The sequence below is a fragment of the Eublepharis macularius genome, chromosome 13 (genome assembly GCF_028583425.1).
Source record: "Eublepharis macularius isolate TG4126 chromosome 13, MPM_Emac_v1.0, whole genome shotgun sequence".
Classification (NCBI taxonomy): domain Eukaryota; kingdom Metazoa; phylum Chordata; class Lepidosauria; order Squamata; family Eublepharidae; genus Eublepharis; species Eublepharis macularius.
This window is the reverse complement of record NC_072802.1, coordinates 35,533,708-35,551,801: the sequence shown is the minus strand read 5'-3', so window position 1 is coordinate 35,551,801 and position 18,094 is coordinate 35,533,708. Positions and strand designations below refer to the sequence as shown.

Below are 18,094 nucleotides of genomic sequence, written 5' to 3'. Positions count from 1 at the left end.
CTGCACATGGGCAAAATCAACAGCAGCCTGCACATGGGCTTTCTCTGTGGTTGCCCTCACCCTATGGAACGGTCTGCCTGAGGAGGTCAAGAGAGCCCCCAGTCTCCTGGCTTTCCGTAAATGATGCAAAACCAAATTATTCAAAAAGGCTTTTTACTCAGATTGAAGTAATATAGGGAGGGGTCTCAAATGTTTCGCTAATGAGTTAGAGACCATAGACTTCACCACTACGTTGCCTTGCATATTATCTGTTGCTTGAATATGTACTCTCATGTTTATCTAATGTCAGTCCTAGAATTGATTATGTTCTGTTTCAACAATTCTTTAACTCTGTACTGGATACTTGCGAATGCTACGTCTTTGTAAAATCCTATGACGTTGTGGAAATGTCCTTAACACTGTATGGAAATGTCCCCGATACTGATTGTACTAATCTCATGCTATGTAATCCGCCTTGAGTCTTAGTGAGAAAGACGGACTATAAATGACATAAATAAGTGAGACACAATTATACAAGTTTGATAGTATATTTAATTTATTCCTCTAAAATGCAAAAAAACGCAAACCTTTTTAATACAACAGCCTCTAAAGTGAATAAGTTCTGACAATTTTAATTAACTTGCAATTGCCCAGACTTTCTGAATACAAAATTTAAGTCTAAGATGTTTACTAGTTTTCCAGTTCTTTGCTACTAGCAGTTTTGCAGCTGTAAACATATCAAGAAATATCCTTACAATGGATCATCCAATGCTGAAAATATTTTGGTCTAAGATTCTCATAGAAATTTATCACATTACAGGAATTATTATCCATTTAGATCCCAAGGTAGTATTGTTGGGACTTGTTAATACATACAGCCCTCATTCTTCTTTATATTGTGTAAATGCTAATGCTCATATACTAACTCTATCAGCAAGGTAGATAATAGCTCAGAAACAAGATACAAGACAACTAACCCCCCACTCCCAGCCTCAGAACCAGAAATCAGAGCAGTAACTGTTTCATTCTTAAATTACTGGACTGTAAGATAACAAAATAAAAATTTCTTACGGATTGCTTCTGAAGCAAGCAGATCTTTATGGATTGTTATACCTTTTTTCTGGCAGGGCATCCTTTGCATACATAGTGAGCTTATTTTTAATGATTTAAAAGGGAGAGGGGCTTGGTGTACCAGGCAGATATTTCTGCTTAAGGTTACATGCCACAGGAAAATACATGGTGCAGACTTGTGAAAGCAAACTGAATGGCTGGCTCCCGCTGTGTAGGTTGGAAAAATGGCTTGTTTGCACTGTTTCTTTACCACTGTTGAATTGCTGAAGTTATCCCACAGCGTACAATGGCAGTGTTGGTTTCTGTGCTGACCAGATCTCTGCTGTTCACATTACTGGCCCCAATCCAATAGCTCTAATTTTTCAGAGCCCTGCTTTACTCATGTGCTGCTTTTCTGTTCTCTCTTATGAACTGGGGTGTGCTCTGCTTGTTTCCTATTTGCATGTTGGGCAGTTCTCATTGATTCTGCTAAGTTCAGCTATTTTCAGAACCTCTTCATCAGCTCTTCAGTTTCTGTTGCAGCTTTGCTTTGGGCAGCTGGCCTTGCATCTGCAATGAAAAGACCCTTAGGTGCATAGAACTGTTCTACCAATCAGAGTCCCTCAGAGTTTTGGATCATGCACCTTGGCTGCTACCTTTGTCTGAAAAGTGTCTCCTGCTGAATAGAATAGTTTTTGCTCCATGCAGGCATTGGGTATGCAACAACAACGAAAATAAGTTGGGCTGTAGGATTCGCACAGACATTTGTCATGTATATACTGCAATTTAACCCATTTCTAAAAAGTGTTCTCTTACATTGTGTTGATTGTTTTTAATGCTCCTCTAGACAGGATGTGTAAAGTGCTAGGATGATAGCCACCTAGGTTGCTTTCCAAGGCTCTAATTCAGCCGCGTTCAACTATTTCCAGAACCTCTTGATCAGCTCTTCAGCTTCTCTGTTGTTACAGCTTTGCTTTGGGCAGCTGGCCTTGCATCTGCAATGAAAAGAGCTAATCAGAGGAGCTCTTAATGTGATAACAGGCTGTGTCAAGGATCAGATTGGTAGGCCATGCTACACAAGGCAGTATTCAGCTATGTAATATTTCATAGATACCACTGTTGTGTTTTGAATATTAGAAAGCTTAAAATTAACCCAGGGGATCCGCCGGCTTGTGTGCTCCCTCCACTTTCCCTTCATGCAGCCAGCGAATGAGTTATTTTATTTCTGCTTTTGCAACAAACTGTCCAGAGTGGCCCGCTATAAGCCCTTCTTGGAATCTTGGGTTACAGTGACAGTACAAATCATAATTTGTCAGCTCTAGTGTGGCAATAATCTGTCACTTTCCCTAAAGAGAACTGAATTGAGTAGCTGGTGGTTCATAAAGGGGGAATGTGTGAGTCCAAGAATTGCTCATTGAATCTGCACACTGGCGAATCAAAGCAAACTGCAATTTAAGTATCATTACGTGCTTTTTATTTAGTGTGGCACATAGCATTGCCAACTCCAGCCTGGGAAGATCCTGGAGATTTGGAGTCAGTGCAAATTGGGTGATTTGGGTGCTCAGTAGTAGGGGTGTGCAAAGGCACACTGTTTCGGGATTCTCGTTTCGGGTATACCCGAAACGAGAATCTGTTTCGGCAACAGCTAAATCCGAAACAGCAAGCCGTTTCGGGTTTAGTGGTTCAGGTATCGTTTCGTGTTGTTTCGGGTTTCTTTTCGATGGGAAAATGCCTCCATCTTCCCAGACGCCTGGGGGAGGCATTTTCCCACCGAATCAAGCCAAAATTGGTGGGGACCTTCCTCTAACTCCTCTCTAACAACCCCCCAAGTTTCAGACCGATTGGACTTTGGGGGGGCCATGTTATGGCCCCCCAAACCAGGTCCCCCTATCCTCGCCTAAAAAAGGGAAACGTGAACATATTTTTAGCTTGCTGCTGCTAATCTTCTTCATTATTTCCTATGGGGAAAAATGAAGAGGCAGGCTTGTCTTGCCAGGGGTGGCATTTTGCATGCAAAATGCCCCCCAACCCTCAAGAGCCCTTCTCCCACCTTTCCTCCCACCCCCCACCAAGGCTCAGCCTGCTCCTACTTGGAGGGGGGGGCATTTCATGGCCTGCCCAAGTAGGTGCTCTTTTCTCCACCAATTCCACCTGGGGGAGGCTTGTCTTGCCAGGGGTGGCATTTTGCATGCAAAATGCCCCCCAACCCTCTGGGGCCCTTCTCCCACCTGTACTCCCACTCCCCACCAAGGCTCAGCCTGCTGCCACTTGGGGGGGGGCATTTCATGGCCTCCCCAAGTAGGTGCTCTCAGCCCCCAAAGTCCACCCCCCCCACAGCCCCACACAAACCCAATTCCCCCCCAGCAGCCACACACAGACTCAAATCCCGATTCCCCACATTAGCCCCTCACAGACCCAAATCCACCCCCAGCAGCCCCACACCCTTAACCCCAGGAACAGGCTGGCAAAGGCCAGCCCTCCTCCTTTGTTCCCTATGCTGAGAACTTCTAAACTCTCTTTCCCAGGGCAATTCCGCACAGCCCAGGGGTGCCACAATGGTGGGCAAACTTCTGAGTGCCAGCTTGTCCCTAGGAAAGAGCACCTGACCTGACACACAGACAACCACCCCCTGACACCCACACCACCTACAGAGAAGCCAGGCCAGCCTGCCGTACTGTTTCCTATGATGGGAACCAACTGCACATCAAAGAATAAAACACGAACAACACAAAATAAATTTTTTAAAAAATTATTTTCTCACTTTCAAAGTACAAGTAGGCAAAGCATTATGACACATTACACCAGCAGTCCCCCACACAGAAAAATAACACGACTCACTTAACATCAGAGAATCACAAAAACACAATTCCTGTCAAAAACACTTTATTTCTTGAACAGCTTTAGGTTACACAGCAGGGGGGCACACCAAAGGGTATGCCAGAAGTATCTTGCACAAAAATAACACAACTCACTTCACATTAAAGAATCACCCGAAAACACAATTGCTTTCAAAAACACTTTATTTCTTTAACTGTTTTAGGTTACACAGTAGGAGGGCACAACAGGGCATGAAAGCAGCATACTACACAAAATAATACAGCCCACTTCACCTTTTTTGACAGCAATTGTGTTTGAGTGATTCTCTGCTATGAAGTGAGTTGTGTTATTTTTGTGTAGTAGACTGCTTTTACGCCCTGTTGTGCCTTCCTAATGTGTAACCTAAAGCAGTTAAAGAAATAAAGTGCTTTTGACAGCAATTTTTTGGGGTGATTCTTTAATGTGAAGTGAGTTGTGTTATTTTTGTGTAAGATACTGCTGCCATGCCCTTTGGTGTGCCCCCCTGCTGTGTAACCTAAAGCTGTTCAAGAAATAAAGTGTTTTTGACAGGAATTGTGTTTTTGTGATTCTCTGATGTTAACTGAGTTGTGTTATTTTTGTGAGGTGGAATGCCCTTTGGTGTGCCCCCCTGCTGTGTAACGTAAAGCTGTTCAAGAAATAAAGTGTTTTTGACAGGAATTGTGTTTTTGCGATTCTCTGATCTTAAGTGAGTCATGTTTTTTTCTGTGTGGGGGACTGCTGGTGTAATGTGTCGTGATGCTTTCCCTACTTGTACTTTGAAAGTGAGAAATGTTTTTTAAAAAACTTTGTGTTGTTCGTGTTTTATTCTTTGTTGTCCAGTTGGTTCCCATCATAGAGAACAATGGGGCTGGCTGGCCAACCATTTCTGTAGGTGGTGGGGGAATTTGAGGGAGGGTGTCTGTGGTTCAGGTGCTCTTTCACAGGGACAAGCTGGCACTCAGAAGTGTGTCCACCATTGTGGCATCCCTGGGCTGTGCACATTTGCTCTGGAAAACAGAGTGTTATAGTTCACAGCATAGGAAACAAAGGGAGAAGGCTGGCCAGCCTGTTCCTGGGATTGTGTGGGGCTGCTGGGGCTGGATTTGGGCCTGTGAGGAGCTACTGTGGGGATTTGGATCTGTGTGTGGCAGCTGGGGGAGAATTGGGTATGTGTGGGGCTGTAGGAGGTGGACTTTGGGGGCTGAGAGCACCTACTTTGAGAGGCCATGAAATGCCCCCCCAAGTGGGAGCAGGCTGAGCCTTGGTGGGGGGTGGGAGGAAAGGTAGGAGAAGGGCCCCTGAGGGTTGGAGGCATTTTGCAAGCAAAATGCCACCCCTGGCAAGACAAGCCTCTGTTATTTCTCAGCTGGAAATAGTGCAGAAAGGGGGGGGGAAGAGCACCTACTTTGGGAGGCCATGAAATGCCCCCCCAAGTGGGAGCAGGCTGAGCTTTGGTGGGGGGTGGGAGGAAAGGTAGGAGAAGGGCCCCTGAGGGTTGGGGGCATTTTGCATGCAAAATGCCCCCCCCTAGAAAGACAAGCCTGCCTCTTCATTTTTCCCCCATAGGAAACATGGAGATCAGCAGCAGCATCCACAACGTAAGAGATCAGCAGCAGCAAGCAAAAACCTTTCCCTTTTAGGCGAGGATAGGGGGATCTGGTTTGGGGGGGCCATAACATGGCCCCCCAAAATCCAATCGGTCTGAAACTTGGGGGGGTTGTTAGAGAGGAGTTAGAGGAAGGTCCCCACCAATTTTGGCTTGATTCGGTGGGAAAATGCCTCCCCCAGGCGTCCGGGAAGACGGAGGCATTTTCTCATTGAAAAGAAACCCAAAACAACCTGAAACCTTTTGGAAATCGCTGTTTCGGATTACCCGAAACGTTTCGGGTTTTCTGAAACGTTTCGGGGAAACCCGAAACAACCCGAAACAGGTTGTTTCGGGTTTTTTTCAGGTATCATATACCCGAATTGCACACCCCTACTCAGTAGCGAAGTGATGCCATCAAGTCTGCTTTAGAAAGCTGCAGCTTCCTCCAGGGGAACTGATCTCTGTACTTTGTAGATCAGTTGTAATTCTGGAGGAACTCCCGGCTCCACTTTGCGGTTGGTATAACTCTGGAGGCACAGTAGATTTTAGAACTCTCCCATGCTTTGGTAGTGTTAAGCATAACATTAGATTGGATCTATTTTGTTCAGTTTTGACTATATGAATTCATTAAAATGTGCCATAGGCACAACACTGGTATGTTATGCAACTAAACAGAGTACTAAAATAGTCTTGTGTCCATCAACCACAGTAGAGAAGAATGATTGCTTCCTTGCAGTCATATCTTCCAGCCACCCAAAAGTTAAGAAGATGAGAAATGTTTTATTTTGATAACCTCTATTGTTGAGGCAGCATGGAGCAAAATTATTATAATTACTACAATACCAACATGAATATAAACAAATTTTATGGTAAATTTGGCAACTGTAGGCTAGATAACTTCTCTAGATAAGGGCAATCTGCAGAAGTCATTCTTTAAGGCAGCATGCAGAGGCTTTGTGAGTATAAGTATATATTGTAATTATTTTTAATGGAGAGGATTTTATTTTCTCTCCCTCATGGTTGCTTACTGAAGTCCAACTTCATTCAGTGAGTCTCAATGTTTATATTCAAATCCTTCCATGTTGGAACTATCTTCTTCTTTCAGATGACCTTGCATTTTTATTATTTTTTTACTGTTTCCTTAGAGTTTTTTCCCAGGATACTGTAACATCTCCACAACTAGGGGAGGAAACAGGTTTATGTAGGCCATAAAGATGGCCAATTACTTTGGTTTGCCATATTTAACACTCCACTTTTCAGTAGCAGTAGGAGATCTTTCTAGTAACATCTGCCAAGATTTCCTGTACCTCACGGGATATTTTTCATTTTCAGTTCACCTCACTTTCACCCTTGCATGCCAATTCTCATACAAACTAGAAACCTTTTAAATGTTGGGAATTGGGGCGGAGAGGCTCTCACGTTTGCGACAAGGATTTAGGAGCACAGAGTTCACTCTGTTGTCTCTTCAGCTACAAAAACAGCTATCCTTTGGCATACATTATACTTTGATAAATCTTGCTAGCAGTTAGATTTAGAACCAAGTCCTGGTTATAAGTAAGAGCTGGTGTGTAACAGGATGGCTGAAAATGAGTTACACATCAAAGTCCATCATTCAAATATTGCCTCTGCATGTCATGGGCTGTAAAACCATACATGTCCTGGCTGCTGTGGTTCCCCAGAGTCTTATTGGACTGATGGCTGCCTGGGTTGGAAGTCAGGGAGCTTTATTCAACAACTGTTGAGACATAGCATTTCATAGTGGCTAGAGTGTCAGACTAGGATCTAGGAGGCTCAAGTTTGAATCCCCACTTTGCCATGGAAAACTTGCTGGGTGACCTTGGGCCAGTTGCATACTTTCACCTTAACCTACCTCACAGGGTTGTCTTGGGGATAAAATAAAGGAGGAGAATGAAGTGAGTCACTTTGGGTCCCCACTGGAGAGTAAGACAGGGTTTAAATAAAACAAAATAAATACATTTATAGATACCTTGGCTTGCCATGGGTCACCTACTTTATAGGATGCTGCTTAAGGACAATTTATGTAAAGTACTTTGCTCAAGTGCTATACAGATGCTAAGTAGCATAATTAAAAGTATATGAAAGTGTACCAGTTTTTTTTTAATCTATATGCTTAAACCTTGTTCTCAGCGAGTAGGCTTCCTAGGCTGCAACAAACAACAAAACAACATGCAGATTCTTGTTTCTGCTTACATTGTGCACTTGCCCATTGTCAGGAGGATGGTCCTCCACTGCAGATTGCATTCCACTCTCATTGTGTATTTTTGCTCAGTCAAAACCAGTGTCTGTGTGCTGATCAGTACATAGTGCCAAAGAAACATACTTCTCAATGGATGAAGTGCAAGTGGAAACAAGGCTTAGGATCCAAGGCAATAAATCAGGAACTTGAGAGCCCATTGCAAGAGTTCTGGAGTCAAGGTGCCACAACAGAAAAGGCCCTTTCTCAGAATATGGAGCATGCAGAGCAGGACTGCTGTAAGAAATAGGCAGATTTCTGTGGAAGCAGTTGCTACTTTAAGTACACTGGTCCCAGATCATGTAGATCTTCAAAAGTAATAACCAGCGCTTTAAATTGTGTGTGGAAGCAAGTTGGTATCCAGTGTTTTGTCATGCAGCTGCAACTTAGATGGCTAATTTTTGGCAAATTAGACCTTCAGCTGAAATCAGAGTTTTGGGATCTAGATTGCAATGGGCTTGTCCTGCTCCCTCAGTTGCCAGTTTCTCCTTACCTCAATTCTCTCCTCCTATACCCTCTTTAATTAGTTATGTCTGCCCTGTGGTTAACTGGTGCTAAAACCAGCCAATATTTGCTCATAACTCAAGATTTATAGGTAGAGTTTCTAGTTGAACAATGCAAATGCAAATTTAACTACCAAACAATATTAAAGTTATTGGGGTGGAAATTTAAATTTCACGTGAGAGGAGAATGAGGGAGGGGAGGGAATATATGATGCTGATCCCTTAACTGATGATTAGTAAACCGATGGGCAGTAAAATTTGTCTCAGCCCAGGGTGGAGGTAGAATTGCTTCAGGCATCTTTCATCCCCAGATGAGCAATAAATAACATCTCTCCTTGATTCCAATTCATCTTTCTTCTGCAGTCATGGTTTTTACGTGTTGTTGGATAATCTTTGGCTTACTGTTTAATGAAACGGGACTGCTTGCAACTCTGTTTTCAAGATAAGTAGGCTCATTCTTTTTCTTGCTAGTGAAAATGAAAGTGGGTGAGGGAAATTCTTGCATTTCGGTGAGCTGCTTTCATATATGTACTGAATGGAGCAGAGGATGAGAGCGAAAACACTTCTGTCTATATATCAGATGTGATGGGAGATGGCTTCATCTCTTGAATCTGTTTTCTTCTGTTAGAATTCCAGTCTAGTGGATTTTTCTCTCTTTTTGTTCTTATAGCAATTTTTTGCATTTCTGAATGAAGAGAAGTTTTCTGAAAATGGTTGGCTGGTTTACAATCCCATGGTTGAATACCGGAGACAAGTAAGTTTGCTTGTGTGCTTTTTTGTCTTTATTTACATTTTGTCTTTATTTTTCTGATTATGTGTGGATTTTGAATATTGAGGAAAGTTACTGCATGGGGAAGGAGGGGTTCTGAACAGGATTAAAAAGACAGAAAAAATAAAGACACTGGAGGTTTTTACTTTTTTGATCGCTGCAGTGCAGAGGCTAGTGACATGGACCCTGTCACGTGGAGCCACTGTGTGCCTACTGAGTCTTACCTGTAAACTGATTTAATCTAGAGCTGCAGGTTTGTTTTTAAAGTTCATTGGATGTTTTCTTTTTGTCTTAGGGACATACTACATGTTATGATGGCCATGGGTTTGACCCGTGGCCAGTGATGCCATTTTATGGAAGAATTGGACCATTTTAAAAATGTCAAAATGGCATGCAGTACAGGGGCGCCAAGTGATCTTGGTCTCCTCCCCCCTTCCAGTTTCAGTACTTGAAAAAGCACAGGGATAACATTATGGATCCCTGATTTATCATGCACCTAATTGATATAGATATTGTCAGTTGATTTTCCAAGATTCAAGAATAACATGGACCTTTTAGGGGCCTCTTCGTGTATATTGTAACAAACTTTAGTATACTTTAGAATGAATAACAAAAATGGGCAGAAAAAAGAGGTGGGGCATTAAGGCACATCTCAGAACTCTTATTATTCTTTCATGCTTGAATTGTGATAAATACAAACCTATATATAATACGAAACGTCTGTAATTGATCCTGTTGGATTTTTCCCCTTGTAATTTTCTGGTAGGGTAAGGAGTGTCCAGACTCAAAGAAGTGTCAGTATGGTCCAAAGTTTAGGGGCCCAGATCTTGAGAAAGGTGTGGGGTGGGGGATCAAAAATCAAACTCCAAATCCCAGTGTGTGTCTGTGTCTGGATGGGGATCTAGTCGACCCTTCTCAGTGTTCTGGTGGGCTTTGAGAGGAGTATTTCCTCCCACATTGTGTTAGGGTGGCATTCATCTTGGCTTAAAAGGAATTGTAATGAGCACTAGGGAATTGACATCAGCTTCTGTAACTGTGTGCAACACCTGCAGATATTCGGAAGTGGAAGGGTAAAAGGATGCTGTAGAGAGGTTTGCCTTTCAAGCAAGCTGATTTTTCCTTAGCAAGATGGACGAACAAAGAGAACAATTCTTCTAATTTTGGTTTTATACAAATCAAACAGTGTGTACTGTTTTACACACAACTCTTTACAATGATACAGTCTGTAGGAAATGGGTGTTTCATGTTGCTTAGCTGGCCGAGAAACTGATTGGCAGCATCTTGTCTCCTGTGATTCTTAATCTTATTTGTGCCTACTGTTCTAGATCATCATTTTTGTAGGTATCTGTGGTAAATTGGTAGGTTATTGCCACCCTGTGGCCATAATGACATAAACAAGAATATGCAGCATGAAGCGTAATTTGAGCAGATATGAGATGGTGGCATGTAAACCATTGCCCCCTTTCTCTCGTTAAGGATTTGCCAAATGAACAGTGGAGGGTAACATTTCTCAACGAGCATTATGCACTGTGTGACACATATCCTTCACTTTTGGTGGTGCCATATAATGCTACAGATGAGGACCTCAAGAAAGTTTCTGCTTTTAGATCCCGATGTAGAATACCAGTAAGTAATTTAAGTTTTACAAAATTTGTTCTGTATAGCCGATAACTGTTAACCTCGTCTGTAGAAAAAGATGTTCTTTACTAATCCAGTGCAGGTGTCAAATAGAACCTGAAGTAAATCAAACAAATAAAATGCATTGAACATGCCTCCAGCTCCCAAGAGGAAAACTGAGCACTTTGGCAGTACATGAATAAAACAACAGAAAAAAATAGGGAAGTATGAAAACAATACAGCTTTCTAATTTTGCTGTATTTGTTTGTTATAATATTGTACATACACGTAATGTCCTGTATGTAAAAATGACCCCGACACTGTCAGAGCATACAATGCAAAGTACAGCTGTTTCTGGGAGGGCATGAAACACCACTGTGAAATTAACTGTTGTGGCTGAGGTATATAGGGAGTTGTAGAAGAGTGAAATCAAAGTGTTAATATGTTTATTTCTCCAGGTCAATTTGCCCCCACTTTTCAGGCGTGGGTTTAAGCAAATGACTGTTGAGCATGTTAATTATGTGTATTCTGTTGTGTACGAGAGGCTCACTTCTGAGATAGAAAGTGAGCTCTCATAAAATCCATTGCAATTCTGGCTGTTCTCCTCTTACCTACTTTTCCATCGTAGTCTCTAGCATGGCACATTCTCTGTCTCTTAACTATAGCTAAATTATAGATAAATAGTTATGGCTAAATAATTACAGAGCTGGGTGGCACTTTCTTGAAGTAACCTGGAAGGGACCATTCAGAGGCCTAAAGTTTGAAACTGGCAGACTTTCACTTTGATTGTATTTATGCCTTTGCACAATATGCATATAAGAATCCTGCTGAATTAGACCAGCCACCCATGTAGTCCAGCATCCTGTTTATTTTACAAGCAGGGCTCAGAGTTCAGGTTCTCCCTCCTCCCTGCCCACTGGTGTCCAGATGTACATTGCCTCTAAACACTGCCTCTTAGCCCTTTTACTGAAGATGGTTCTTACTCTTTGCGTATCTTGTCTGTTACCTTGATTATGCTTGAGTGAAGGGCCACCATGTATTCTCCTGTGCAAACTGATTATTGTTGCATACACTTTAGAACTATTAGCAAAATTTTGCCCTTTTCAGGTGTAACAGAAGGGCCCTTTACACTGTGTGTGTTTTTCCTGTTATGTAGAAAACATACATGCAGTCAGCCCCACCCACATCATGTCAGGCTTTTAATGACTACACCAGTGCCATTGCATGAACGCAAGTCTTTCCCTTGCTGTTCTTGCAACATTTAATGGGCCAGTTGAGTACAAGGAGCTTTGTAGAGTTTACTGCCTGTGAAAAATTTGCAGGGAAATTTGAGGAAAACCATTGGGCTTTTAACTGAACACTTTATCTCATGCAACTAGGTTTTGTCATGGATACATCCAGAGAACCAGGCAGTTATCATGCGTTCCAGCCAACCACTAGTTGGCATGAGTGGCAAAAGAAACAAAGATGATGAAAGGTATCTGGAAATCATAAGGGAAACTAATGGCCAGATCTCAAAACTGACTATCTTTGATGCAAGGCCCAGTGTGAATGCTGTAGCCAATAAGGTAAGCTAGTGTCTTCACAATGTCTTGATGACAGCTGTGCCACAAGGTTTGTTCATTTGTGAAACTCAGTAGTCTTGTAGAAATAACTGCTGCTTTGGAATGCTGTATGCATTTTACCTCTGGAAAGGGTGTTTTATTTTGTACCGTCAGTATTGAGTAGTTGACCGAAATGTTGTCATTTTTATCACTGCTACTAGATCTACTCAATGTAAGCATCGTATTAGAAATGCAGATTTCTGCTAATTTGGTAGTCTGGGATGCCTGAGGCATGCTTCAGATTTTCTTTATCTTAAACATTTCCACTTTGCTTACATCTCCACAAGCTCTGTTAGACTTAAAAAAGAACTCTTAAAAATACGCCTCAATCAATGAAAATACAATCTGCATTAATGCTAAAATTCTAATTATGCCACAAGAAAACCACAGAAAAATTAACAGTAATTCTCTTCATACTCTGGACTTGCTTAAAAATGTCTTACAACCTTTCAAAAGCTAACTGGCTTATGTATTCTGAACAGCTGGTTCTACAAAATCAGAGTTGCAACATTCCTGGTAGTGGAGAATTGGAACAGAGCCTCGCCAGCAGATTTTAAGGCATAGGTTGGCTTGTAAAGGGAACATTTAACATACAAAGTGAACTTTGTAACAAAAGATATTGAATCTGTTATTAACATATACAGGATTAAAAGTAATGATATTACGTATGAATAGATAGGAACCAACTTTAAAGGCACTATGCAGATTTGTGCCTGGTAACACTTTTTTTCCCCCTTTAAATAAATAGCTTGCTTGAAACCGCACAAAGTCATTCTAACTTCATATCTCTGGAGACAGTGAAAAAAAAACTTCACTGCTGTAAATCCTTAAATGGGAAAAAAGTTAAAGAATTTGGCTGTTTATGAGTAGTTTAGTGGCTGCATTCCTTTCCTCCTGCAATCTGGCTACTCCCTTTGCTTTGTTATTGCTCAGTCCACACCCCAGGATTACAGAACCACTCCCACAGCTAAAATTAACTCTCTCTCTTTGCTCCAGACAGACAGCTAGATGGCTGCCTGTAATAGGGCTCTCTGTATGGCACTGACAGGCAGAAGCACTTGCGTATCTTTTACAGTCAACAGAACTTGGCTAAGTTTTACTCCAGTGTGGGAAATATGATGATAACAAATACCTTAGAAAGTCTGTTCAGAGTTTCCGTAACTCCTTAGGGATGTGTACATTTTGTCTCTTATTCTGAAATACTAGTGGTGCAGCAGACTTTACAGCTCCATTGTCTAAGATGATTATGGAAACTTTGACTGTTTTCCCTTGTAGTGCCATTAATTGCTTTTATATGTGCATGGCAGAAAAACAAATAACCTTAGGAAGCTGAAACTTGAATGATAAAATATTTTGTTTGGAAGAATTAGCTTTTAAAATGGAGCTGGATTTTGTTAGTGATTTTTAAATCCATTCTGATGTCAAAAATAGTCAGTTTGGATCATTTTGCATTAAACTTGCATTGATGGCTAACTTTGTGTTGTTACGCTGTTAAAAAAAAAACCTTTCTGGTCATGTTGTCTTGGAGAAGTCCTTGTAAAGTTTTTTTTTCCTTCTGAGTATTGTTTCATTCTCTTGAGTAAGTAAATATTGTCGAAGGCATTTTGGTATGTTCCTGCCTGTTTGAATCACATGCCTCTTTTCTATATGTAAATTAACATGGCATTTTTTCTATATGTAAAATAACATGACTCTGTGCTTCCAGTCTGAAGTGATCTGTCATGTTTTACTTCAAAAACGATTGTGGCAACAGCGCTCTGAAGGAAGCTAAACACACACATACTTATTCTCTTTCCAGGCAACTGGTGGGGGATATGAAAGTGAGGATGCTTATCCCAATGCAGAGCTGTTCTTCCTTGATATCCACAATATTCATGTCATGCGGGAATCCTTAAAAAAGCTGAAGGACATTGTTTACCCCCATGTAGAAGAATCTCATTGGCTGTCCAGTCTGGAGTCCACTCACTGGCTTGAACACATCAAGGTAAGAATGAGTTAAATTAACATTTAATTAGTTTAATTCTCTCAAAAGCAGATCTGAATTGTGTTCTGAGCTCTTTAATTAAAACTTCAGTGATACTGCAGGAAAAATAAATTTATTTCATTCGTTTTGTTCTTCCAAATTGTCAGCTTGTTTTGACAGGTGCCATTCAAGTAGCAGACAAAGTGTCCTCTGGAAAGAGCTCAGTCTTGGTTCACTGCAGTGATGGTTGGGACCGTACCGCACAGCTGACCTCTCTGGCCATGTTGATGTTGGATAGTTACTACAGGACAATTGTGGGCTTTGAAGTCTTGGTGCAAAAGGAATGGATAAGCTTCGGACACAAATTTGCATCGGTGAGAATAAAAATAAATTTGCCAGAATTGGTGTGAAAACTCGGGTGGGTGGTAATAGCTTCAAGTTTATATGGATTGCTGTGATGTATTTGTATAGAGCACCTTGAAAGATCAAAAGTGATTTATAAATGCAACATAGTAGTAGTAATGGCAATAGTCATATTAGTCATGCAACTAGTCCATGAAAGCTTCACAATAAAACCAAGTGCCACAATATGTTTGTTATGTCTGTTATGATTTATAAAAGTATTCTATAGCACAGTTCACATAGGTTCAGCCTTGCTGAATAAAATGGTTTGGGTAGTATTTATTTCATTGAATAAAACTCTACACTGAAGAAGGACATTAGGAAGAAGGGAAAATAGACAAAAGGACAAAACTTGGCTCAGATCAAATGCAATTACAATAATTTCCGGAAGTATTCCTCATACAGCTGGAAAGAGAATGATCCAGGAGGGGCTATTGCCAGGGATATCTGTGTCAGTTGTTGTTTTGTCATCAAAGCAGATGTAAGATGAGCTTATTTAAATGCCAAATGATGCAGAATTTCAGGTCTTTCCCTGGAAGAGATTCGCTCAAATGTGTGTCAGGATGTTATAACCCTTTAGCTAAGAAAGTAAACTGTAAACAAGGACATTTCTTTGTTCAAATTTCACCTCTACCTTGAACCCACTTTGTAGCCTCTGGCAAGCCTCTCTGGCCCTTGACTACCCACACCTGTAACATGGGTTAATACTGAGTAAAGCTGATAATTAATGTATAAAAAAATTCAAGTCCAATACCACCATACATATCAACAAACTTTTACCAGGTATAAGCTTTTGTGAGTCAAAGCTCATGTTGTGAGGTTCAGGTAAGAATGACGATCCATCAGCCTTCCTTACATCCAGGTCAGAAGTGGGGAGGGGGGAGTTACCAAGAAGGAACAGTGGACTCAAATTTGGTTCTGCTACTACAGACTAACATGACCACACACCTGAAATAATGTATGTGGACCTTCTAAAGCATAAATGCTAAGTAGTAATATTGCATTGGGCAGCAAGGTGATTACACCTTATCTGGTTGCAGTGCCACTTTAAGGCATCTATGCAACATTCTTGTTTGCATTTATGATGTCTAATTGTGAATTCTGTTCAGCTGCCTATCTATGTGAAATATGAATGTTGACTTCTTCATGTTGAATTGGGTAAGCTTAAGTTGCTTTGACGCTTGAAAGGCTTCAGTGTGGGTTCAGAATACATTTATTAAGTATGCTTTTCTTCAGGAGTGTTTTGGTGGTGAAATAGGTCTTTTTGATGTAGCATTTCTGTGTTGATAACATGGCCCCAGAAAAAGCATTAGCCTGCTTTTACTCATTCTTAAATTTTAAAACTGTGTACATTTCAAGCTTTAAAGTATTAAAACAATAAAAGGTATTGTAAACTACTAAAAGGATTAAAACCATATTGCCAGAGTCAGACTATTCCATTACCGTTGTTGATTTAACACTGATCTAAAGAATAGTGTTTTGTGTCTAGCTATCACGTACATAAACATGATTTATCTGTGTTAGTTTCCCATTAGACCATTAAAGCAAACTTGGACTGTCAAAGCTAACTGTGTTCTTGAGCAGATTTTCCCAGACCAAAGAGACGTGGCTTTTAAATCCTTGCCTTAAGCAAAACCACATTGCTGTATAGAATCATAACTCTGAAAATTTGGCAGCTAACCGCTGCTTCAATAATAAACTAACATGCCCTTTGAAAACAGCTCCAAGTCCATTTTAAAAGCCTGTTTGTGCTTTTTAGTTTCAAGTTGTTCAAGCATTGGAGCTGCCTTAGAATAAAGGAGCCTTCCAGTATGGTAAATGAAGTCTGACAGAATACCAGGAGGCTGCTTAATTGTTAAAGAGAATGGTTTTCTTGGAGGAGGGTGAGAGTGATGGTGTGACTGCAAGGATTATAGTTGATACTTCACTCCATGTTAATGCTTTCCTTATGATCTGTGAAACTGATAATGTTCATGAAATGCATTTTCTTAAACACATCAGGTTAATCATTTTCTTTATAAAGTTTCTTAGGGCATTAAACAAGGAGAAAAAACGGCAAACAGAACACACGATCCAATTAAAGTTGAGGATAGGTGTAACTCTCCCCCCATGAACGTTGCTGAATTTAAATATCCAGCATCTTAACTGGAGAAATGAATGGCGTAAATGATTCACTGTGAAGCAGTTGTAAAATCCCATTGATTGATTTCATTTGTGAGGGAAATGCCTGTTCAGATCTTACTTAATAGACCTTACCTGACTAGAGAAGGACACAAAGCTTCATCCTGGATTGCCCAGCCTTACTTGGCTTGTTGCCATCATTCAGTTTGTGGAAAATACAGATTAATAATGGAGAATTCATGATTTGCATCTACACTATTTCCATTCAACATAAGGGGGCTTAAAAATCATCCTTAATGTCCAGTGGAAAGATCAGTTATTCCCAAGGATGTCAGTTAATTGATGCAAGTGCGGTTTTCTTGATTTCGTTCCAGAGAATTGGCCATGGAGACAAAAATCATGCTGATGCTGACAGATCACCCATCTTCCTCCAGTTTATTGACTGTGTGTGGCAGATGTCTAAGCAAGTAAGTGGTCTTCCCAGAATATAATATACTGATAGCAGTTACAAAAGAGTAATCTTATTTACTTTACTGTGGTTAGGCCTCTGTAAATTGTTTAGGAATTGTCTTAAATAATTCACGAACTGCAAAGTATGCATGGTCAAGAAAGATGTGTGTTTACCTGTTGCAAATTTCTCTACCACATTCTGAAATTCAGAGGAATTCAGAGCTGATTTTTACTAATTCAGGGTCAGGTTGGAATTCTTTAAGTTTGTCCAGGGTGTTCATATAGGTATAATTACATTTGTATAAGGAAGAATGGCACTAAATATTTGAAAAAAATCTAAATGAAGAACCACTGGTTCCCTTGCATTTCTTCTGATACTGATTTTTGAAGTACCAAGGGCATATTTTTACCTTTTACCCCTGAATGGTGCAGAATGGCTTTTGCACAACTCCCTCTGTGTTTGCTGCCTAAGATTCATACAAAATATAGAGGCTGCTTTCAGAAATACAATAAACCATATTTCACTTAAATTATGGTTTATGTGATGAATGATGGTTATCCTTCCAGATCCTGGTTTGTATGCAAACCCTGGATTGTCTTCTGCTTGCCCCACCTCCTTGCAGAGGAAGAATATTCTCCTGATCCTGATGTCTTGACTGTGTGGCACAGAACTACATAACAAACTGTGATTTATGAATTCAAGTGTTTCACCAAACCACAGTTAATGCAAACTATAGCTAACAAACCCAAGTTTGAAGTCCTAGGCTGGCATCATCCAATGAACTTTGTCTTCATTCACATCACAGCTAACGGGGGTTTGATCACGCCATTTGAATGTAAGTGCTGGCCAGTAAAACAGACTGTTGCTGCTAAATAACACCAACAACAACATTCGACTTATATACTGCCCTTCAAGATGACTTAACACCTGCTCAGAGCAGTTTTCAAAGTATGTT

General features: G+C 40.8%; 1 protein-coding gene across 3 annotated transcripts in view; it reads left to right on the top strand.

Annotated features, from left to right (window-relative positions):
- The window catches only part of MTM1 (myotubularin 1), a 51,556-nt gene that overhangs the window by 23,437 nt on the left and 10,025 nt on the right, over window positions 1-18,094 (top strand). For all 3 annotated transcript variants that reach the window (XM_054996735.1, XM_054996736.1, XM_054996734.1), the window contains exons 7-12: window positions 8,883-8,966; window positions 10,458-10,607; window positions 11,978-12,166; window positions 14,001-14,186; window positions 14,333-14,539; window positions 17,063-17,155. In XM_054996735.1, coding sequence (XP_054852710.1) covers window positions 8,883-8,966; window positions 10,458-10,607; window positions 11,978-12,166; window positions 14,001-14,186; window positions 14,333-14,539; window positions 17,063-17,155 — 909 coding nt within the window. The remainder of the gene's footprint in view (window positions 1-8,882; window positions 8,967-10,457; window positions 10,608-11,977; window positions 12,167-14,000; window positions 14,187-14,332; window positions 14,540-17,062; window positions 17,156-18,094) is intronic.